The 24,977-nt window shown below is 35.8% G+C and overlaps 1 protein-coding gene across 4 annotated transcripts in view; it reads left to right on the top strand.

The window, feature by feature from the left end:
* The window catches only part of MYOF (myoferlin), a 70,087-nt gene extending 49,651 nt beyond the window's left edge, over positions 1-20,436 (top strand). For 2 of the 4 annotated variants that reach the window (XM_057402337.1, XM_057402336.1), the window contains 22 exons: positions 1,087-1,164; positions 2,919-3,100; positions 3,193-3,351; positions 3,522-3,620; positions 3,925-4,086; positions 4,615-4,780; positions 5,400-5,476; positions 9,416-9,514; positions 10,088-10,213; positions 10,999-11,154; positions 11,264-11,355; positions 12,737-12,907; positions 13,445-13,593; positions 13,824-13,963; positions 14,911-14,999; positions 15,085-15,180; positions 15,773-15,914; positions 16,239-16,338; positions 17,246-17,439; positions 18,495-18,604; positions 18,946-19,093; positions 19,541-20,436. In XM_057402337.1, the coding sequence (XP_057258320.1) occupies positions 1,087-1,164; positions 2,919-3,100; positions 3,193-3,351; positions 3,522-3,620; positions 3,925-4,086; positions 4,615-4,780; positions 5,400-5,476; positions 9,416-9,514; positions 10,088-10,213; positions 10,999-11,154; positions 11,264-11,355; positions 12,737-12,907; positions 13,445-13,593; positions 13,824-13,963; positions 14,911-14,999; positions 15,085-15,180; positions 15,773-15,914; positions 16,239-16,338; positions 17,246-17,439; positions 18,495-18,604; positions 18,946-19,093; positions 19,541-19,576 (2,771 nt within the window). In that variant the 3' untranslated portion in view covers positions 19,577-20,436. Of the gene's footprint in view, positions 1-1,086; positions 1,165-2,918; positions 3,101-3,192; positions 3,352-3,521; positions 3,621-3,924; positions 4,087-4,614; positions 4,781-5,399; positions 5,477-6,955; positions 7,013-9,288; positions 9,301-9,415; positions 9,515-10,087; positions 10,214-10,998; positions 11,155-11,263; positions 11,356-12,736; positions 12,908-13,444; positions 13,594-13,823; positions 13,964-14,910; positions 15,000-15,084; positions 15,181-15,772; positions 15,915-16,238; positions 16,339-17,245; positions 17,440-18,494; positions 18,605-18,945; positions 19,094-19,540 lie in introns of those variants that run through there. The other 2 variants (XM_057402338.1, XR_008971338.1) reach the window with 2 other exon arrangements.
* The last annotated feature ends 4,541 nt before the right edge of the window (positions 20,437-24,977 follow it).

The raw sequence follows: 24,977 nt of genomic DNA, 5'->3' as shown, positions 1-24,977 counted from the left end.
CATGTCCATTTCTTCCTGGTCTCAAACAGAATTGTTGTTATTTGTGGCTCACATCTAGGCTTACCTTCTGTTACCATTACTGTCTAGTCCTTAACTGGGCCCTATTTAGGCTGCTGAAAGAAAAATTTCAGTTAGTCATTTCAGTATTCCAGCCCACTGTCATGCAGACATTTTTAAAACCTGTACTGGACAGGAATTCTAAAGCTAACTATTGCAGTACCTGAATTTTAGGCTTTCTCAAATGAAGCATTTTTAGCATTAAGGTACCTCCATAACAATACAGGGAGTTAAGCCAGCAGAGAAGATTTATGAATGGTTAATTTTTTGCTGGTTTAGCTCACTTAACCAGCTCAATTCAGGGTCAGATAAATGCCCGATCAGAGGAAGCAGTAAGACCATGTAGTTGAGTTGGCAAAGTGAACAAAACTGTAACTTTGCCAACCTGGATTGGCTTTAAATGCCTTGGAATCACTGTAATGGGATTCACAAAAGCAGGGACACTGAGATGGGAGCCACCAGTGTTTGTTAGTTAACAAGAATAGAAGCCAAGCCAATCCACTGCTAAGGCTTGTCTTTGTTTGGACTCTGCAGAACTTGGTCTCCCTGCTGGGAATGGGTGCCTAGATCTTAAATCTTGTTTTTCAGAAGCTGAGGAAGATTATTATGGTTTCTTTTTAATAATGAACACAATAGGAGAAAAATGGCACCTTTTCCTGCCAGAGTTCAGAGTTTTCAACTCATTGAGGCTATGAGCAGCTTAGATTTTCCCAAGGAAAGGCTGACATCATTTAAAGAAAACCTGTAGTAACTTAACCACATGCTGTCCTGGGTTTGGACAACTCTTACATTAGTGTTTGGTTTGGGTTTTTTTTCATTTCTGCTTTAAGTTGTGCTGGAACAAAAGTTCTCAGGTGCTAGCTCGCTGGTATTAGTACACTTGTCAGTAGAAAAAAAAAAAGGAGAAATGTTACTACAGTCTTTGTGCTTGAGTTAAAATGAGTAAGGCGTTTTTATAAACTCAGGGTATCTTCATTACAGAAAAGAAGCATGTATAATGCAGTTGTACTCTTTATTTATTTGATACAGGAGTATATACTTACCATCTTCGCTGTTACGTCTACCAGGCAAGAAACCTCATGGCTTTGGACAAAGACAGTTTTTCAGGTATGGAAAAATCCTGCTGGTGCAGAAAACCCAATTCTGCAACGAGCTAGTATCTTGATTTAGCTATAAAATATCTTAAATCCATAAGGTCTGTGCTGCTGAAACTATACCATAAAGGAAATCTCAGCTGCATTACATATGATCCAGATTTGGTTAGTACCCTAAACTGTAACAAAAAGAAGAGCTCTGAATATGCAGCACCTGCTGCTGCCAATGAATTTCCATTATGGAAATGGGAATGGGAACACAGGTCTGAATTCCATGACCCATCCCTTCCCTATGCCTTAGTTTCTCCTTCTAACCAAAGCCTATGTACAGTTCCTAAACTGTCCTAAAGGAAGCTTGCATAAAAACAAGGATGAAGAAAGCTGGATGGCTGCTATGTCACCAACTGCATCTCTGTGTTCAGTATTTTATATTCATTAGCACTGGGATGACCTTGTAGAAAACTACACTGTGCCTTCCTAATAAGCATGGCTTTTGTTTGTTTATGCAAGTGTACCTGTTGCCCTTTAATTTCCACCTTTTAGGTATTCCAACAGTGTTGTATCCATTTGGCATCTTTGCAGTCAAGCTAATTCAATACTCAGGTTACCAAGTATTTAACTTTTGCTAATTAGAATTAAAATTCCACAGGGAAATCAGAGTGCAAATTGAAATTAGATTCTGTAAGCGTATGGTTTTACATTTTAAATAAGTTCAGCCAAAGATCTAGATGAACTGGGCAGCTCAGAATTTTCTTTCACCATCAACCTCCATTTGCAACCTTCTTTTTACCCCTGTTTTCATTAATAATTAAGTGTAATGCATGTGTTAATTTGTTACAGAAGATAGAAACCTATAGATATTTTAGTGCTGTTTTCTGCAATTAGGTGTTTTTTGTACAGCTGCCTGTGTGTATTTGGTCTTACTTCAATGCACAGCACTTCAAAGCAATACAAAGAAACAATAGTAAATGCCACTAATTTGCATATGTAGAATTAATATGCAGTCACACATAAACTAGCAGATCTACATTTTATTTTCCTCTAAAGCTAGTTTGAAGAGTTAGCCAAATTTTGTAAAACTCTGATCAGGTACCTAGCCAGAAGCTGTTGAAACTGACCTAAAGATAACCTTTACAATAGCCCCTAGTTCTTAGTAATTGTAATTTGTACAGGAAATGTTAATGACCATCATCAGATACCTTGTATAGAGCTCTTGATGATTTAAAGACCTGCCAAACACTGGGGCTAGACCACTTTAATCATTCAGCTGTTTCACAAGAAGAGGTTGCTATAAATAAGCATGTTTGAAACTAAAGCTTGATCTGAGCAATATAGCCTGGGAGCATTTGCTGTCTGGCAACTAGTCAGAACTAGAATTATTTCTTTGTATTATTTATGAGGCTGCACAGTTGTGTATCAATGGAGACAACAGCAACAAAAATGTTTCTATGGACCGTATTTGAGATTTGTATAGCCAGTGTTTCACTTTAGTTTTCAGGTTCTCTTTCTGCTTTGCAAGCTGGTTTATCAATTTCATTTATTACTATTAATTGAGACTTGTATAATTGAAAATGTTTAGTAATCCAATGGAATTTGCTCTATTAAAGGTAAATTATGTGCGTGTGTGGGCTTTTGTTTTACATAGAATGGCTTATAGAGCTGGTAATGACGAAAGAAAAATAACATTATATTTGATAAAATTGTGCTGTGTGCCTTATGGAGTTTTGTTTGTAACACTATGTTTTTAATCTTTGTATGATATTTCAGACCCATATGCTCACGTTTCCTTCCTTCATCAAAGCAAAACAACTGAGATCATTCATTCAACTCTAAATCCTACATGGGACCAAACTCTCATATTTAATGAAATTGAGATCTATGGGGACCCACAGACAGTAGCCCAAAACCCACCTAATGTTGTTATTGAACTTTTTGACAGTGACCAAGTGGTAGGTGAATGCTTTTTACGCTGATTGCTTTTCATTTATGTGTAATGATTGAGAATAACATTAATGTCTATGATTGCTATTTTTGGTTGCAGGGTAAAGATGAATTCCTTGGAAGAAGCATTTGTTCCCCTATGGTCAAGTTAATCCCAGAAGAGGACATCACACCAAAACTGCTCTGGTATTCTGTAACAAATAACGGCAAAGCTAGTGGAGACATTCTTTTTGCTGCAGAACTTATTTTAAGAGACAAGGTATATACTTCTTAGATATAATTCTTTTGTGTGTACACATACGTAAGATGATATATATCCTTTCACTGTGAGTCATAATGTGAAGAATTGTCTTAATACTTGATATTAAGACAAGTTATTTCATTTAAGGAAGATGAAAGAAACTAATACTCATGTTTGTGTCTTAACAGGCTGGCACTAACCTTCCAATTCTTCCATCCCAAAGAGCGCCAAAGCTTTACATGGTACCTCAAGGTATCAGACCAGTAGTTCAACTCACTGCTGTTGAGGTTGGTTTATTCTTAAACTACCTGAATGCAAACAGAGTCATCTTATCCTCTAAATAGTATATTTGTGTATTTGTTTCAAGAAAATAAATATTTTGTAAGGAGAAATATGGGGGATTTTTTTCTTTAAGTGTCTTTGAGTTTCATTTTTTTCCATTAACTTTCCTAGAACAATGAGCTGGAAATATTTTGCCAGTCACATTTTATTACTTTAAAGACTTTATTTCCTCTTTCCTACTTTTTGAGTATCATGTTAAGCATATTGGTATCTCACTCACTTCTGCTAACATTGGATTTTATTTTACAGATTCTGGCCTGGGGGCTTCGGAACATGAAAAACTATCAACTGGCCCCTGTTATGTCTCCGAGTCTCATTGTGGAATGTGGGGGTGAAATGGTGGAATCTGTGGTGATCAAAAACCTCAAAAAGACACCAAATTTTCCATCTTCTGTTCTCTTCATGAAAGTTGTATGTTGCAAAAAAACTATATACTAGCTATCTATAGCAAAATCAATTATTCCATACTTTTAAAGGTCAAGGATATGTTATGCAAGAATAAGCAGAAAAACTTGCACAGCCTTTTTATCTTAACATGAGCAATTTACTGAGCCTGAAAACTATAATAAAGATCATGTAAACATGTTCCTACAGTCATTGATAAATTATACAATTTTTTTTATACACTCCAGTACACTATATATGTATTTATTTGAAAAGGCATCAATTTACCTTTGCAGTAGATGTGTGGCTACTTTCCTACAGCTAGGATGGGAGCTGTGCAAGAGTCAGGAAAGTTCAAGATTTGAGGCAATTAAAATTATTCTTACTGACTTTTATTGAATCATAATCTAAGGTTAGAAATATTTATTCACCATACAGCCATAGAATATGGAAGTTTAATATTAAATAAATGAAGACACAGCTCTAATTTAGGGGGGAAATCTTTATTCTGAATTTTCCTTCTGTTTGAATTGGATACTAACTTTTCATCTTTAGCTCTTGCCAAAAGAAGAGTTGTACAGTCCATCTCTCGTTATAAAAGTAATAGACCACAGACCATTTGGACGAAAGCCCATCGTGGGACAGTGTACTATTAATTTACTGGAAAGCTTTCGCTGTGACCCCTACACTACTAAAGAAGACATTGCACCACAACTGAAAGGTAGGTAGCTGGAAAATGAAAAGTGCTGGTTTCTTACAGGGTGCTAGAATAACCTATCTTCAGTGTTTACTCTGTTACAGTACTAATGAATAGCCAACTTGTGTTGTGTACTTACTTGGAGATAATGTGATCTGAAAGCAAAAAATAAGAATCTAACTCAGAGTATTAATTAGTGCAATATTCTGTGAAGCATAAGAGGACAGGAGGTAAAGGCAAGGCCTCAGACTTAGTATGCTGGTTCCCTAAAGTTCCTCTTTAGTATCAACTTGGAATTCAGCCGCCTGCAGATTACCCCTGCATTGAGTGCCGAAGTAATGATCCAGTATTCCAACAAGAACACTCTGAACACAGTGCTGATGTTTCTCTCTATATATTTTCTAAGTTTTAGTAAATCTTTTTTATTCTATATGTTTGAGAAATGTTTGCATATACTGCACAAAAATATATTGTATAGTTTTAGCAGAAAATAGCAACTAATTGCTTTCCTTAGAGGATCAAACATGAAGCCAGTGAATTATTTTGCATCTTCTATAACTGTTTGGATTTCAGGTCTGACAAAAATGTTTAGTAAGTTATTTTTCCTACATCATATTGCCTTAATAAAATTTTTGGCTTACAGTTAGTCTACTCTCTGCTGCACCTCGCCAGGATACAGTAATTGAAATGGAAGACACCCAGCCACTCCTAACAGCTCAGGTAATCTTTTGAAACCTGATACTTGAATTTCTTCTTTAGATCTGTGATTTCTGAGAAACTATGTAGACAGAAAACTGTCAGAAATGTATGCAACCTTCTGGAAAGCCAGATGGAACAAAGTTACTTTGTGATAAGAAAGCAAAGGAAATATGTTAATAATTTTAACCTCTGTTTTCATATAGTAAACATAAAACCATAGCTTTTTGTGCATGGTGAAGTTCACCCAGTAGCTTTAAAATGAATTCACTTTTCCAATAGCTACTGACAGCATGTGAGAGAACATTACCCAGTTATCCACTAGTAATGGTAATAGCAGCCTGGTCTTGCACAGACTGAGCAGCTAGAAATCAAGGCTCTAGAAGGAAGTGTATACTTTGGTGGGTACAGAATCAAAGCCATGGTAACACAGACCTTCAGCCGTTCATTTTATCACGTTCATGACTGACACGAAGTTATCCAAAACTGATACCACTGAAACTTTCTTTTTTTTTCTGCACTAACACATCTTTTCTCTCCTTTTCTGTTGTGCCTTGTGAATCTCTGTACTGCTCTGATTCTTTCAGGACCACCACAATACAATTTTACTTTCCAGGTAAAAAATAATTCAGCTTGCAGAATTTTACTTTTGGGTTGAAACGCGAATGAAGACAACTTCCAGATAGAACATTTTCAAGGAAAAGTTTTCATTTAAGACTGCAAAATGTTCCATTTGTGTAGAAAGTGTTTTTGTAAATTTCTGATGGCCTATTATTTTAAAGGAAGCACAAAAGTTATGCCCTTTAATATGGCAATTTTGCAAGCTCTTAACCCATGACTTTGACTTTTCAGAAATGCAGAATTTTTATTTTGTTACAGAGGTCCCAAAGTAAATACTACTGAATTTAAACTTTTGAACTCTCACTGTTATTTGAATATATTATTGGTTGCACTGTTCCTCCTTCATTTCTTCTTCTTTATCTTCATGCCATTATTTTCAGACTTTAAATTAAATATCTCATAGACCATATTCTTGTATTTACTTTCATCATACCTGTAAACTGTTATTAATATTTAATTTAAAGCAGTCTCTAACTTTTATCTGAATTAGGCATTCTGTTCTAATATAAATGCTTTATAACTGCTACAGAGAATTTTTATTTATTTTCCTTAAAAAAGTTAAGAGATTTAGAAAATACAGAAAAGAGCACTTTGAACTCACTGGCAAAAATGATTGAATTTGTGTAGTTGATTTCAACTATAAAGTGTAAATTTTTAAATGCTACATAAAGTGAAACACAGTTTCTTTTAGAGTTTGACCAATATATGAGCCACATATTTTACAACACTAGATACAGTGATAGCATCCATGTGAGAGAGGAAAGAATATTCAAAATAATTCAAATTTAAATAAGTACAACTGTGGAAAGTGTAAATGATATGCAGAGAACACCCTGAGGATACAAAATGCCAAAATTTCATCAATTACATTCCAATTTCCAGTGTTTAAGCAGTATGTCAACAGCACTCAGCAAAATGGCTTCTCCAACAACAGTGCATGTATGTATGTACCAAGCTAATGCATGGAGATGACCAGAAAAGGGTTGGATGGGGGAAGAATGTTGATGTGATGTGGTCATGAGGCTGTACTTTTCTTGGCAATTATTCCATAGAGAGATTTTGGAGTAGATGATGCTCCTAAGCCGAGTATGATTAGTTACTAATATTAAGGTATCCTTCTTCGAAAGGTCTTGCTATGTGTGTACAATATGTATGAATTATTAAATCCTTATTGTCTTTCTTTGTCAGCTTTTTAAAAGCACCAGAATCAACAGGCATTCTTTAGCCACACTGTTAAACTTTTTTTCAAATCCTACTTCTTGGAGAATAAAATAAATCTACAGTAAATAAAATTCTAATTCTGACTTTTCTAGGGACCCACTGTATCTCTTAATTCTTTTCCGTAATTTCAAGATGCTCAGAAAGTTGATAGTTCAATGTTAGTGTCTCAGAAATTTCATGTGTAACAATTTACAAAGAAGTCATGGGATACATTAAAAAAAATAAAGAGACAGTAACTGTTACCTCATCTTTACCATGTGAATATTTCACTCCAAAATCTCAAACTAATCATATGGCATTTCATTCTGTCTTTTGGCATTCTGTGAGCACATCCTGCTTACAACTTTTAGTAACAAGTCATGAAGAGTCATTATTTGCTTTGGGAATTTTTAAAGACAGCTTTAAGGTTTCAATTTTTCTGTTAACCTCTTTTTCCAAAACTACCAAGTGCTTAATTTGAAAAGACATTTGAAGGTATATCAAGGGAAAAACAAAACAAAGCATAACTGAAAACAAAAACTAAACTCACAAAGCCGAATTTAAATTCTTCCAACACTATGCTTTGATGAAAGATTCAGAGTTCTACATAATATATTTTGTAAAAAAGCTTTAAATTGGGAATTTAAATTATTATATTGCATAGTTACGCAAGCTGCCCTTCATGCTGTCAGCATTACAAACCAGTGTTTAAACAAAGTCAGATTTAAATACAGCAAAGTATTCAACATTACCTCATAAATTCTGCCTCTAAGTTTTGCAAATCACTAATGACATGGTTTCTCAGAATAAATCACTCCAGTTGCCTTTAGAAAATCTGACAATCCCATGCAAATGTGAATGGAATTATGGTGCATTTCTGATTTGAAGTTAGACAAGACTACAAAAATACAGTCTTGTATTTTGTCCACTCTTCCTGGATAACCTCTCAGCAAGACAATTACTTACAGAATAGAAATGGGAGTAAATGAGTATGATATACCATAATAATGTCCTTACCAATTGATGCATTTGGCTTGTATTCATAAAATGTTTTGCGCATTTCTTCTGCTTTGCACAAAAATTGATAGACTATGCCTTTAAATTAAAGCACAAGGTATGATAAATAAACACTAGCAACACCAGCACAAATGACACTTGCTAATCCTGGCCTCCAAACAGGGATGCATGATGCTTGCTCTTAAGGGACTATCGGGTCATAATTATGGTATCTGTGATTTAACAGGTGAAGCATTTTGGATTGTGCAGATTGTTATTACACTTATGTAGATAAATTATAGACACATATACTGGTTGCTACTGTGCATTATAATTCTTCACTATTTTTCAGACTCCTGAAAATCCACAGCTTGTGAACAATTGATAAACAATAGTAGAAGGAAAAGGGAAAAGGCTGTTGAACATTCAAATTGTTTTATAAAGAAGTAAATATTCAAAAAGGGCAAAAATATCTCATTAATTTTATGTATGTGAAATTTGTTTGGAAAAGAATGCCTGGAATAGACTTAGTTTTGTAAGTGCTCTTAAAAACATTTTTCATCTCAAATAAATCAGAGCCAGTGCTCTGTGCAACCATGGCTAAAGCAGGGAATGATGCTACTGTGGAAATCAATCAATAAAATCCAGAGTGTAACACTGCAATGATACAAAAAGAAAATCAAGTTTCTCTCAGTTTTACTTTGTTATGTAAAGAACAAAGCACAGGCGATAATGTCTTAGAGTCCTGAGAACTTGTTTTTTAAAATTTTTATACATATATGCTCCAGTTTAATATCTAGGACATGCTCACAGCAGCAAAATATAAAAAAACACATGGTGTCCAAATAGGCTTCAAAAGTATTTATAAATTATTGATGTAACTAACTTACTTTACATACATACTATATGCAAAAATCTAACCTTTTAAAGCATATTTAACTGTATGCAATTCTACAGATCATATTCTTACCGTTGTTTTTATTTTGCTTTTATTTTTATGAATTGATCCTGATGAGCAGCTTACGGAAAAGGTAATGTATACTACTGTATTTTAGTATGCTTAGCTGTTCATTGTTTCTGCTGGACAGCAAGATATAAAAGAGGCTTTATCTCCCAATAAAAGGCTTTTATTTGCTTTTCTTTAAGGAGGAAGAAATAGTTGATTGGTGGAGCAAATTTTATGCTTCAGTAGGAGAACATGAAAAATGTGGACAGTATATTGCAAAAGGATATGACACCTTAAAGGTATTATTCAGAATATAATAAATTAGCACTCTCGATGTTTATAGGCCCAAAACCTATAAACAGGTTTTTTTTTATAGGTGCCTTTTGTTTTCTTAAATGCTCTAAAAATTAAAGTTATAAAAAATTTAATTTAAATTTAAAATTTAAGTCTAAAAATTTTTAAATTAAATTTTTTAAAAATGAAATTTTTGAGAGCATGTAAGTGCTCTTAAAAATTAGTAAAGGGCCATTACTAATTCATGTGGTGAAATGAAGGTCTTAAGAAGATACCTTTACTTCTTTTCTACTCAACTACACTTACTGAAAGATGTATTAAATTTAATCTAACCTTTAATCAAATGGAATCTTACTCTTGACTGCTTTGGGTGCCAAGCAGACCCTAAATAAATCTACACACTGAGTAACTACGAACCCAGAGGATCTGGAGCCTTCTTTTGTTTAGTTGAAGTTGGTTTCTTAAGATAGTCTAATAGACACACAGTATACTTTGCAATGCCCCAGTGGTGGAGCCAATATGTATGATAATTTATAAGCTGCACTTTCTTAATTTTCCTTTTTTTCTTTTTTTTTAAGGTGTATGACTGTGAATTGGAAAAAGTACCTGAATTTCATAGCTTAACAGACTTCTGTGATACATTTAAACTATACAGAGGCAAATCTGAGGACAGTGATGATCCATCAGTGGTTGGGGAATTTAAGGTAAATTTGGAATAATGGGCAACAAGCAAATGCTAGATGCAGTCTTTTGTATGTATGTGGCTATCATTTAAGTAAGTCTACATGCAAGCATTGCAGCTTAAATATGGATGCATATATTAATAGGGGCAACAGATGCTCATAGCTGCCTAGGTACAGGCCCTTCTTTTCCAAGGAAGGTACAGCTGCACATTACTCACACTAAACATGATACCTATTAAGTTAAAATAATTTATCATCCCTGCTAAAGTGGTCTTCTCTGGTACCTATGAAACAAAAACCTCCCCATCCTGCAGATGTTCTGAGTGAAGTGCATTTCTAGAATGAATTTGGAAAAGATTTTTTATTATTTCTGTCACTGTGTCTGTGCCTTCTAAAGATTATAGTAATGTTAACGTTGTATGTAAAAGAAACCAAAACAAAACCCAAACCTCCAAAACCAGGAAATACAACCAAACATTAAATGATACTTTTGGAGAGGGAAATAAAAATGAAGTATTTGTTACGTATTCTCAGCTGGAGCAAATTGAGTAGTTGTGTTGAAATCAGAGCAGCTGTATTGATTTAAAGTGACCAAGGATATAGCCTTAGCTGTATAGTAAGTCTTATGCAAAACCCACTAAAGTGAAACAAAAGACTTCAAGCTATAACATTTGGATCAAGCTATAATTTTGCTATTTGTTATAAAACAAAGTGTTTGTGTGTAGGATAAATATATAAAAAAAAAACAAACCTAGCAGAATGACTTTTCTACATTATATTGACTGAGCCCTTATATTATTTTTTAGGGATCCTTTAAAATCTATGCATTACCTGATGATCCCACTATTCCAGCTCCTCCTCGCCAGTTCCGTGAGCTACCAGACAGTGGGCCTCAGGAGTGTATTGTGCGAATTTATATTGTTCGAGCTTTGCAGCTTCAACCCCAGGATAATAATGGGCTGGTGAGACTTTTTGCTTTTGGAATGTCTGTGAGCTAACTCTGATGTGGTATATTTCAAATGAAGTTGGTCTTGATAACCATTTCTTTACATTTTTTCTCATTTTAAATAGTGTGATCCTTATATAAAAATATCCCTAAGCAAAAAAGTCATTGAAGACAGAGATAATTATGTGCCTAACACTCTCAACCCAATTTTTGGCAGGTAACAAACTTTTTGTGTTTTCAGTTTATTGTATTTTAGAATGTTTCCTTTTTTTTTTAAGATAAAGCATTGTTTGAGATATCCAGTGGTCTATTCATAGTTATATACTGACAGTAAAATTGCATAAGACATTTCCCTTTGAAATCAAGGGACTACACAGGCATTTGGCTAGACTATAGGTTTTCTGTATCACAGGAATAAATTGCACAAAGTCAAACAATGTGTATATATATATAGTGTATGAACCACCCTGTGTTAAGCATACAATAACAACAAAATACACTTATAGAATATGGAAGAAGTTTCAACTGAAAACTACTTGGATGTCACAGTGAGTAATCACCTTAACATGTATTCCCAGTACATTAGTCTTTCCTTCAAAGGCTAGTGATGTCTTTGAAATATATGAAAAGAAAAATACTAATTAGAAATAGAAAGCTTACATCATCTTTATAATTACTAATGAAATTCTGGGTCTGTTTTGGTGTCCAGAGTTAGAGGAGGATTCTGATAAATTAGAAACTTGGGAGGGGAGGACTAGGAGGATTATAAAAAGTTTGGAAAGCATGCTTTGCAATGATATGCTGCAAGATTTCAATTGTTCAAATTATGCAATGAAAGAGACAGCAAAGAGACTTGATTACAGGTACAAAGTACCTTCAAAATTCCAAGTTTTTTCAGAATGATTCCGGAAGCCAAATTTAAAAAGTTAGGCTAGAAATAAAACAAACAAACAATTGAAAAAGATGCCAAGAATAATTAACCATGGGATACTCTACCTCAAGGGTGATGGACTCAGCAGCAGTAGAAACCATGAGGCTGCATATCTAGAAAGTAAATTTGGAGAATTTGAGAACTCTACAGTCTGACAGCTAGATGACAGAGTAATCCCTTCCAGTCATAGAAGCTAAGCATTTGAACAGCACATTTTTTAAGGCTCCAACTGTGTTTGTATTGTAGTAAAAAAAAACATAAAACTTTCTAATCATACAGAAACTATGGATTGAATATCCACCCTTTTTACAGAGTAGCTGGCAGAGCCACACTGCTTTCTTTCTCAGTCCCAATTCAAGCTGCTACACTGAAAACATCTCAGTAATACTTTGTGCAGAAAGGAATGACGTAATATCTACAGGAGCACAAATGGAATTGTTAATAAGTGCAAATAAAAATTGGGGCATGAGTGGTAACGACTACTAGATTTATTAGCTTTTGAAGCATCCCTTTCATACCTTGTAAAGGCTTAAAAATAAATGGAAAAGCAATTATATTTTTTAAGGGTTTGGGTTGTTTGGGTTTTGTTTGGTTTTGTTTTTTAGTTTAAAAATAAAAAACATTGCTCAGAAGTGCAGTGGTGTTAATTGAATATTTTTGTGTTTAGAATGTATGAACTCAGCTGCTTTTTGCCTCAAGAAAAGGATCTGAAAATTTCAGTCTATGATTATGACACATTGACACGTGATGAAAAAGTGGGTGAAACCATAATTGATCTTGAGAATAGATTCCTTTCTCGTTACGGATCTCACTGTGGCATCCCCCAGCAGTACTGGGTGTAAGTCATTTTTGTCTATTGAAAATCTTTATCTGTGACACCTAGTACTGAGTCTCTAAAAAATCTAGGCTTCTTTTGTCTTAATTATATGGTGAAAAAAACAATGCTAGGGCTTCTCATGGGTGTTTGCTGTGCTCACTCTGTCATCTGAATTCCAAGTTTAGCTGCAAAGTCTTCAGAAGAGCCTTGACTGAAAACCATGATGTTAAACATTTAAATTTTATATGGTAATGTATGTTATTCCTATCCAGAAAACACACACTTAGCAGAATTTTCTGAACTACTCCTGGAAATAAATATGAAAACATTTGTTGGTGTAAATTATTTTGATATGTGAAAAAAAAAAAAAAGCACTCTGTCTTGGAAGGTAATTAATTGAGCTGGTACAAAATTATGTTACTGTATCAAACTCAACTGGCCTCAATGTAGGCAGTTACAGTGGCTGCCCTTTCTGATTAATAAATACATTTTACATGATGTGTAAATGCCCTGAATAGTGAATAATTTTATGATGTGTTTCTGTTGCTTTCCTAAAAGTTCAGGTGTGAATACCTGGCGTGATCAACTAAAACCAACTCAGCTACTGCAAAATGTAGCCAGGTTTAAAGGCTATCCTCCTCCTGTCCTCTCTGAGAATGGTAGAAGGATTAACTACGGGGGAAGAGACTATACCTTGGAGGAAGCTGGTAAACTAGCTCATTTATTTTATATTTCTGTCTTAAATTCATATTGATACAAATATAAAACCTTTCAATTATTATGGAAAATTAGACAAAACCTTTGATTTATTTTTTTTTTAACATTGAGCACAGTTTTCTCCTCAATTTCAAATATCTAGTTTTACATTTTTTTAAAAGTTCAAATGCAAATTCTGGTTTATGACCCCCTGTTCTTTTTCTTCTTTTTTTTATTACAGAAGCTAACAAAATTTTGCATCAGCATCTTGGACCAGGTGAAGAGCGGCTAGCTCTTCATATCCTCAGAACCCAGGGTTTGGTACCTGAACATGTGGAGACAAGGACTTTATATAGCACCTTCCAGCCCAACATCTCCCAGGTACTATGAACCAGTTTACTTCTGGTTTCCTGAATACAGAAACGGAGCACTTCGACATTTATATTGTGTTGTCAACAGAGTAGTATCACTCAGGGTAAAGAGGGCTACAGATTAATATTGCAGGTTAGTTTACAAACATAACAAAATGCAGTAATGTTCTGCCATTAAAACCCCCAGATGACACCTTAAACACTGACAGGCGAAATTGAGAAAGACTTATTTATTTATTTGTTACTGCAATAACCTGGAATATGTATTTAATGCCTCACCAACAATAAAGCAGACAGCCTGATTCAAGAGCTTCCTAGCTACATTCAACAAGTTAGACCAAGCTTTTCATTTTTCTACAAAGTCCAGAGGTGATAAACATAAAGTCTTACACTAGACCTCTCTATTACAAAGGCACAAAGGCTAACATTTGTTTTCTAGCATTTACTGACTCACCAGTAGTTGTTTGTTTAAGAAAGTTTCTGCAGCAACTAGAAAACCTACCTGCAAAAAAAAAGGAGCTTGCATTTGAAATAGCATTTAAAATCTGCAGTTGGTTGCCTTACTTCAGTCTAGTTAAGAAAACTAATCAGCTATACTGGGTAGGCCACTAGCAACAAACTTATCAGCCACATGTATGACACTATACTTCATACTACCTCTGAGAGAACAGAAACTTGCACCTATGGAATGAGAATTATTTAGGCACCTAACTTGCACTGACTTCACTAGGAATTAACATCCCTGCCATCTACTGAATCCTTGGCATCATTCACTTGAAAAAGCTTATAGAACATGCTTCTATCTGAAGTCTGTCAAAGTTCTGACACTGGTAACAAGTAAGGTCTGCTCTGTGGCTAAAATTAGTACTTTGCATGCCAATAAGCAGTTCTGTAGAATTATCATGACAAACCTGTATGCGACGAACAATCTCTCATCCATCTTCTCCACTGCTACAGGGAAAGCTCCAGATGTGGGTTGATGTTTTCCCCAAAAGCTTAGGACCACCAGGCCCTCCCTTCAATATCGCTCCTCGAAAAGCCAGGAAGTGAGTATCTGTATACACTACACACCATGTGACAGCCCTGACAAAGGCAATTCAAATTTCTTTCCCCAAATGTCTTCTCTCTTAGGTATATCTTGCGGGTGATTGTCTGGAACACCAAAGATGTCCTTCTGGATGAAAAGAGCATCACAGGGGAAGAAATGAGTGACATTTACGTGAAGGGGTAGGAGCATCCTGTCATGTAAAATTTACAAATGAATGATATTCAGAATGTCCTGAGAATCCCTAGACTATGGTTTCCAAAGATGCTTTGGTTCATCCAAGTCAATGCACACTACAGCCTTTGAAATAGTGGTAACCTCACAGTACAGAAGTATTATAAGATAAAGCATGAGACCAGTTAGCATGCACTCATCTCTTGAGAAGGGAAGCAAATAACGAAACAGGGAAGTTAGCTTTGGTGCTGTATAACCTGAATTCTTACCTTTTACATTTCCTAGTCTTAATGTAAAAAATCAATAGAAATCAGGGAAGTATACTACTAGACTATTGATCTAATTCCTCCTTAAAAAGTAAAGTAAAGTGAAAAAGTCTGCCAACAACGCAGCACTGACACAGTACTGGCAGATCAGAAATTCAGTTCAGATGTTCCCATTTACAGTGCCAAAGTGGAACCAAACTGAGAAAATGTGTGAAAGACACTCTAGCCCTCTGCGGGCAACTCTTATGGCTGGTTTGAACCACTTAATGACATGGTTACAGTACAAACAAGCATTGATGTAGCAAACAGCAGACGCCTCTCTCTGTATTTGTAGGTGGATGCCTGGAAATGAAGAAAATAAGCAGAAAACCGATGTTCACTACCGATCATTGGATGGTGAAGGGAACTTTAACTGGAGATTTGTTTTTCCTTTTGACTATCTCCCAGCTGAACAACTCTGTGTAGTTTCCAAAAAGGTAAGTATTTCTAAAGATTTCAATAGTTAGAATACAAATTGTAGTTAGTCTGGTAATTTTGTACCTATATATTGAAAGAGATATTTTGGCTCAGATCTGCATACCTTTCTCAAACAGCTATTGCGAACAGATTCAATTTTGCCCTTGAGCCAGGAACACCAAATGGGCAACAAACAGCAGTCACCTCTTAACCAAGGGCAAGATTAGATCCTTAATATGTCCTCCAACCCCAGAATTCACAAGTACTAACAGACCACAGCTTTGAATTTCCGTAATTTTAAAAACATGCTTGGTTTGGTTTGTTTGGTTTTTTTTAAATCTTAGGAGCATTTCTGGAGTCTTGACAAGACAGAGTTCAGAATCCCACCTAAACTGATCATTCAGATATGGGATAATGACAAGTTCTCCTTGGATGACTATTTGGGTAAGAATTCAAAGAAAAAAAAAATTGTCTCAATGTCATTTTCAGTTGTCACGTAAGGATTATGTTTATAAAGTGAGCCCCTGAGCATTCAAATACACTCCTCTTTTCCCTTGTGGTGGAGGGTTACTTGTGCTCATGAATGAATGCATGAATGTACGCTCAGTAAAGGACTACTTTATACATACCAAGATACTCTCATTCAGGTAAACCCTATCACAAAGACCATGAAATTATAAAGTGCATAAAAATTACTTTGCTTCTTTAAGTAGAATTACTTAAAACAAGAATACTTCAATTTTAAGTAAGAGTGTTTATATAAGGCTGTAATTTAGGTTAAGCAATCTACTTCATGCCATTGTTAATTCTACTTCACACCATTATTAATACATTTTCGTAGAGATATGCTTTACAGAAGATTCTTTGCCTTGTATTAAGACAGCTCTAAAGTCCTTAGCCTACATGCAAACCATATAGGCCTTGAAATCTGAAAACAACTTACTGATTTATAACCCTTGTTAAAGTCAGCTAAATCATGCATTTGACCATCAGAAATTACATTAGTATAACTTTGATGTATTTGAATATCTGCTGTTTAGAAGTGTGGGGGAAAAAAAAAAACTCACCTCTATTAAAAATGAAGTGGTCTTGCATTAAAAAGGGGGGACGAGAGCTTGCCAATTCCAATTTAGCACCATCAGCACTTTGAACACTAGCAAGATGGTCATAAGAACAGCCTCATGTGTCCGCTTCTCTATTTCACAACATCATTAGACAAACAAGAATGTAATGTGTATGTTGATTGCTTTTCTGATATGACATGTTTGGAGATAGGAAAGGTTGATTTTGAACCACTCTGCTGTATAGCTGTTTTTGTTATGCAGTGTTTATTTTTTTATCCATCTCCTAGGCTTTGTGGAACTTGATTTACATAAAACAATCATTCCAGCAAAAGTTCCAGAGAAGTGCAATATAGACATGATTCCAGAATACAAGGCAGACGGTTCTCAGAAGGCTCCCAGGATCGCCTCTCTCTTTGAACAGAAATCCATGAAAGGATGGTGGCCATGTTATGTTGAAAAGGATGGCTCCCGTGTTTTAGCGGTATGATTATTACCTCTTTCTTAAAAAAGTACTTAAAATGTCCTTACCTTGCTTTTCAAATTACAAAGAAAGACTCTAAAGAATCCCCTGCATTGCCATCAGCTTTCAGAGGATAGATGGAGGAGGAGTAAAGAAAACATTCCATGCACAAGTTTAGGAATTTTGCTTCATCAGCAATTTGTTTGTTTTAAAGTATGAATGAATTCAATACTTAAATTTATTTATTTTGGGTTTAATTCCATTTAATTTGAAGGACTCTGGTATCAGGTTGAGTCATGTTATCTCACCAAAGCAGCCAGTAGAGTTTGTGTCTGAATGAATTCGTCACATTGTTGCTTAGGGAAACATGAGACAACCTAAATGTATTAAACACTACAGAAAAAAAAGTTTAACTGCAAAGCATTGTAAGGTCCTTTCCAATCCTAATTATTCTGTAATTCTATGATTTTTGTACACAGCAAATATAATTTATATTCTGAGAACTCTGACTAGCTTCATGTTGATGAGGATAGGTAGGAGACCTAAAGCATTTTAACCTGTTCTATGAAGAATATAAATGTGTATTTATCACTTGCTAGAATATTAAGCCTTTCAAGTGTGTCTGCTTCTTCTTTATGATGCTTTTTCCTTTAAACTTTATTACTGGAGCTTAATAAATGAGAAAAAATATTCAGAAACATCTGTCAGCCACAGCAATATAAATAACAAGATGATTAGTCGTTTGGAAAAGAGACAATCTTTGGATTGTTCTTGAAAGAGGAGAAGAATTGGTTTTGTTTTGCCATATTGGAAAAAAACAATGTATTGCTTAAGACAATATGAATTAGCAGAATGATTTTATGTACTGTGATTTTATTTTTTTTTCTATTTGTCATTTTCTGATACTGCATTGTGACATTGTCACAGTGCAGAAATAAGTGTATTTTGAGAATGAAATGGAAAATACACAGATGAACACAATAAGCTGATTCCAAACTCTGCTGTATAAGTACCAAACAAGTGCTAATAGTGCTGCTTCAATAAGATGTATGTCTCATGCCATATGTTTTCTGAAGGGTAAAGTTGAAATGACACTGGAAGTTGTCAATGAAAAAGAAGCCGAGGAAAGGCCAGCTGGTAAAGGAAGAGATGAACCCAACATGAACCCCAAACTAGATCTACCAAAGTAAGATATTCTTCTCCCACTAGTTTGAGAAATATATAATATCTAGCTACTGTGATGTTCTTAACAAAAATCTGCATGCAGTAAAGGATCTATTAGACATCAATTATCTTTTGTAAAACTTCATTTATGAAAGCCAAACTTGTTTCCTTCTGCAAGCATAAGATAAAATGCAAGATGGTTTCAGTTTTAATGGCACACATTTACCAAAGCTGTCTTACATTACAAAACTATCCATGTTTTCTTCAAACTCCAAACCAGACTGTTTCCATGTGCTATATGTTCATGCAGAAGTATTTATTGTTTTTATAGTATGAGTAATATTTGTTTCTTTCAAAACACAGCCGGCCAGACACTTCCTTCCTTTGGTTTACAAATCCCTGCAAGACAATGAAATTTATTGTGTGGCGCAGGTTTAAATGGCTTTTTCTGGGCCTTATCATCTTGCTGATTTTACTCTTGTTTGTAGCAGTACTTCTCTACTCATTGCCGGTAAGAATTTTTCCATGTTTCTGTTCTTCAGCTGTAGTATGAAGCTAGCTTATATCTGAGTCATCAACAGGACACTCTCCTTGCTCAGACAAGATTCTATCAATCAACTCAGTTTTAGCAGGGAGGCAGGGATTGTATCCTTATAGGTATAAACAATTTCCACTGATTTTTATTGAGAAACGATTAAAATTTATTTTAAAACTAACCAATAGATGGAGCAAACAAGTGCTTTAGACTTGTTAATATCCTGCACAACTAGAAATCGGTCTAAAGTCTGGATTTCAGAAATCTGAAACACCTTACTCATTTTTACTGTCTTTTAACTGAAGTTACCATACCTTGAATATATTCTGATCTATTTTAGTATCTTAAATGTCACTGAAAATACACTGCAGTATTTTGTGTACATCTTTTTACCTCTATTGTTTCTTCCCTGCTCCCCAACAGAACTATTTGTCAATGAAGATTGTGAAGCCAATTTAAAGAAGAGTTTTTTACTTCATCTTTTTAAATAGTAAGGAGGTTTTGCCTCAGGCCATGGACCAAATTCAGCAAGGCTCTTCATCCTTTTCATCTGCTAGTATTTGGAACTGTAAAGTAGATAAGTAAGAATTTAACCAAGGTTAGCCAAGGTTCAAGAGGTCATGAGAGGTGTCCTTAAAAAACAAACCCCCTCACGTTTCACGTACTTCTTTTTTACTTCAGTAGTATCTACACATAGTAAAGTTCTGACTTCCTTGCTTTTAAACTAGATTTTTCATAAAAATCACTCCGAAGACTGCCTGCTATTGCTATTTTTTAATGGATGCTTCCGTTTGAGAATTTCTTTCTACTAGGCACACTTTGAAATGCTGCTTTTAACTTAATGAAAAACAAGCACTACTTGTAACTATGTATACCAAACTATGTGTACCAAAGAAACCTCATAGTGCAATGAAAGAAGGGTCAGACATTGTTTCCAGAAAAGTTTTCATCATCATGCTGCTGAAAATTTTTACTTACTGCACTGTAGACTTGACAACTCTAGATATGTATCTTGACAACTGCATGCACATAGAAATAAATGATACTGTTTACTTATGTTTACTTATGATTTACAAATGTTTAAATAAACTTATCTACAAGTAATATGCAAGTTTCCAGTTTTCTTTATCTATTGCAAAACTACAATGCATCACATATTGTAAAGTTTGTATAAGAGGATGTAAGGCCACGAACCTGGAGTTGAAGGTATTTTACTGTTATCTTTACAGTGAAAAACAAGGAAATAACTTCTGCACAAAGTTCTAATGAATTTTGTCATTAATTAGGAAACCAATACATAAATTAAATTTGTTGAATAATTTCACTATACTGCTTGTATTTAGAGATGACCTTGAATCAAAACATACATAAGAGGATACACAACCCAGATTCAACCCTCATTTGAAATGTGATCTGCACATGGAAAGTGTTTCATTTGGCCTCAGTCTCCTCTCCCTAGGCAGAGTAAAATATAATCTGCAGCAGAACCTGAAATCAGCATTTTATATGGTTGTCACACTCTTAACTGGCAAACGACTTCGGCTGTCTTTAAAAAGATCACAAAAGTGATTGCAAGAATTGGTCTTGAAAAATATCTGGCATTGTATTTTGTGGCTCACGTAATTCTTTCTTGTAACACAGAACTGCAAAATAAGCACTTGTCAGGCAGAATAAGTAAATTATACTGACTTAACTCTGTTGAACAAGTAGAGTACTGGGATTACATGAAATAATTTCCAGAATGGCAAGTCCCATTGGCTGGAGGGGAGCAAGCAGCAGTCATCCTGTCAAAAAAGATAACAACGCCCTTGTTTGTTGGTTGTTAAGAAACTCTCAAGCATCTTGACCTATGAACGAGAGCTCAGAGCTGGAACTAATCACCATCCAGATGGATTGTCCCTTCACTAATGATGAAATAGCACTCCAGAAATCACTGGCAATTTGCATGAGCTAATGTTTGATCATCCACTATTAAAATCTGTCTCAATCAATGCCATAAATCTGACAGCCGGTAAAAATCACAGCAGCCTTATTTTCATTATAAGACGAGAAAGTGTGTTACTTTTAGGGCTATAATTAGAAAGCATTTAACTTGAAAAAGCATTCCCCAGAAAACAATTGTGAAATGGAGTAGAGATCTGAGCAAGCCTGTTCACCTAGCATTTGAAGAATGGCAGGCACTGCCCTTCTGAGTTGGGTTCACCCTCTTCCAGATGCTTTTTTGTCCAAGCATGCATAGGCTTGATAGTTTCACTACAATTAGGCAATGTTATTAAAAATGTAACTGAAAAGTCTGAGCAGCCACTCTGTCTCCTAGGCTGCTCCAGTAACAGACAAAAGAAAACATGTTCAAAAGAAAGAAGATGTGATCACTAATATTTACGTACAATGCTAGTCAAATCTGTAATCCCTGGTGTAGCTGCTGTGCATGACTCCAACATACAATAGCTTTCTGCCTAATTCAACAGTTAGCAAAGATTTAGCCCTGCATAGGGAACAACTTTATGCTGCTCTCACTCTGCACTGACTACTGGGATGTTCACTTTGTCCAGGACAGCTCTTTACTGCTCCAGTTGCCAGCAACTGAGGCAAACACCCTTTGAGGACACAGAAAAAAGGACAGAATGTAGATGTACCCAATATCACTCTTCCTTATAACAGGAAATCACTTAACCCCAGGAATTCCTCCTCCTATGAGTCTGCTTTACCTAAACTGATAAGGTGACAAATATTTTGGCCTGTGAGCTGGTAGGGCCAGGTCAGCTGCCCTCCTGTCACCAAATGCCCAGTGTACAGGCTCTGTGCTTCACAGAAAAGATTATGTGGGTCTAAAATTACTTCTCTGTCTGGAAAAAGACAATGTTTGATGAGGTAACCTCCTGTGTACCTTCATGTCATTCAAACCTGAGATGCAACCAGCTGAAACAGCCAGGGAAAGGCTGAAAAACACCAAGTGCTTTTAACAAAAAACGGCTAAATAACAGCAGTGTCTTTATTACCAGTGGTATTGTCAGGGGCCTTCTGTCTCTGACATTATGTAGGTTCAAACAACAACAGATGCACTTTATTATACTCAGGTGTCCAAGCAGCCTGTGACTTCCTATCCATTGCTTGCTGCAGTCACCTCAAACCTTGACTACTGGAATGGTCTATAAGCGGGTTTAACAGCTACTGACAATCTACAACTCGTCAGATTGTACAAAAAAGAATCATCAAGAGGAAAAGATTTGCACCTAATCCAGTTCAGCAAAAAAATAAAGACGCAGCGAACTCATCACCTACAAGCTGTTCTTGCATTTCTTTGAACCGCCACAAGATGACATCCCAAGTCTCATGTGTTCACAAAGTCCTTCCAGTACTTCTGTTCCTATCCTAAGCACATCCCACATACAGAAATGAACAAGATATAATTAATAATCAAGGGAAAAAACAGTCATATCAAAGCCCATTGCTTCTAAGTGCTTTTGGGAAGCACAGCTATAAGCCCTGTTCAGACCTGCCTACTATATACAAAGTCCAGATCTAGTCCCCAATGACTTCAATGCTGTTGCCCAAGTAGGATTTCCAGTCTATGCCACTGAATGCAAAGTACCAATTTAGCAACTTGAAAGCAGTATCAAAGAGTGAGATGGCAGCATTCAGTATTGAATCTTCTGTCAATGCTACTTTGGGTAGTAAATGGGGTTTTTTTACACAGTACTTTCTGGTGCTCAGAGCTGTGTGTGTCATTTATATAGCCAGGCTGTCAAGTATTCAGACAGGGACCTGAATTAGACAGACAATTCTCTAAACAAGAAAAGCTAGAAAATTCTTTTAAAAGTCATATGCAGAAAAGAAATTGGAAATGCACATTATGTCTGTTGAGTCTGACCATGCACTTATACTTCACTGCACCCCATGCTCACTGTCAGGAATCCCCGAAGTTATTCCACTCACATATAGCTCTGTGCAACCAGGAGCAGGATTATACACTCACAAGATATGAGAAAGGCCTTCCCTTGCAGAATTCCCAAGTTTTCTAGCCTTGCATACGTACTCAAGTTATCAGATAAAATACCACAAAAACCTCGGGCTGGCTTCAGAGTCACCATTCGAATGGGGCCACGGCTTCACAACCCATTGGCATGGGTGGCATTACTAACTTCAGGTATTTATTCCTATTCATTACCATGTCCTTGACTAACAAAACCAGACTTAGAGCAAAACCTCTTCCTCCACCCTCCTGATTTTTTTTTAGTGTGGGACTATTCTCTTATTTGCTTCAAACCCTAGTACTATGGTGTGATGAAAGAAATCATAGGCTATGGCCTCGAGAAGAATATCTTAAGCTGATGTAGTCATCAAACAAAATATTCTCAAACTGAGTTGTCTGCAAGTTCCTTTGGTCCACGGCTCTGTTTCAGGACTGTGGGCAGATTCTGGGAGATAAGAATACATTAAATGCACAGGAATGATCTTCAGAAGAAATTATTTGCCATAGCAGGACAAATACAATAGGTAAAATAAAAATAAATCCAAATAAAAACAAAAGTAACAGAAAAGTACTTAGCTGCCAAAGCACATATGTACCAAAAATGAGGAAGGACATTGCAAACATAACAACTTATCAGTTGAGAAAAAGAATCCTTTAAGAAGCCCAACACTTACTCTAAATGTAAAAGACAAATACTAGCATGTACTAAAATAATGACAGCTCCCATTAGTAGCAAAACATTAGACATCACTATCTTGGAGAAAAGCATCAGGCTCTTGCAGCAAAATTCCAGATTTCTTAACACTCCTTTCCCTGATTTCAAGGGGATAAACTTTGCGGAAGTATCTTGTATATCAATCTGCTCTGCTTTTACTCCCAGATGCACAAAGCTTTTGTTTTAGTTAACACAGTTAACAAATGTTTTGTGCAGATAGCTATCTGTCTGAGAACTGATAGCACAGTTAATTAGTGCCTTCACTTCTGCCATATGCCCTTCATTCTCAGGTGCGAGAAACATACACTGGCCTCCAAAGGCTACTGGAGGCCTCGGCACCTCTGGGACTCCAGTGATGAGCTCCTGCTCTGGACCTCTGACACTCCCTGGCCTGGCAGAGGAGATCGATTTCAGCGGGCTTTTTTCAAAGCTAAAGAGTTCCCATTTCAGAGTAGGAGACAGCCAATTAAACTTTTAAGGCTAATCCTGCCTACATTAGATCAGTGTAGCCCAAAATACACGCTTTCTACTATGAAATCCATCCGCCCTCATGCAGAAGCCTGCACTGTATATGCACTATAGAATTGCTACTGGTAGAATATTAAGAAAGAAAAAAAAAAAAAAAAGACTGGGACAAGTATTTATGCAAGAAAGAAAGGAACCAGAACACTTGGTAAGATCTTCACCGGGTGTTGCCATACAGGGGCTACTGTTACTGACGTATTTCAGGTTTTGGTTTCCTTTCTTGCCTTTAAAAAATCTGAAGCAAAGTGGGGTAGTCCCCACTGCGCCATGAGTTTAACGCAAAGAAAAAGTAGAGAGGTAGAAGCAATCAACCCTGAGAAATGATTTACTTTTACTTCTATTGCACAAGCATAAGCGTGTGCTTTTAACTAGAAATAAGATGTCTCCCTCATCTTGCTCTGATCCATGCTGTGCCAACTTAAACCCTGCCAATGAATCTGAATAGTCAAACAAACCTCTGTCCCTCCCCAAACATTCACCATTCACATTAAATAAAACACATAACAATTGAGGGAAATATAGACCTGAAAAGAGCTGATTTCCAAATGTAAAGGTCCAACCTGAAGATAGCTATTTTCATGCAAATCTGAATTCTTCTTGCTCATATACATGAACTAAGAATTATCTGTTCACTTAACATTCTAAAC

The sequence above is a fragment of the Pezoporus wallicus genome, unplaced genomic scaffold (genome assembly GCF_028554395.1).
Source record: "Pezoporus wallicus isolate ANWC-B61680 ecotype Strahan unplaced genomic scaffold, APGP_CSIRO_Pwel_v1 contig_6787, whole genome shotgun sequence".
Taxonomy (NCBI): domain Eukaryota; kingdom Metazoa; phylum Chordata; class Aves; order Psittaciformes; family Psittacidae; genus Pezoporus; species Pezoporus wallicus.
The sequence above is the reverse complement of the archived record's forward strand: the minus strand, read 5'-3'. Positions and strand labels throughout refer to the sequence as shown.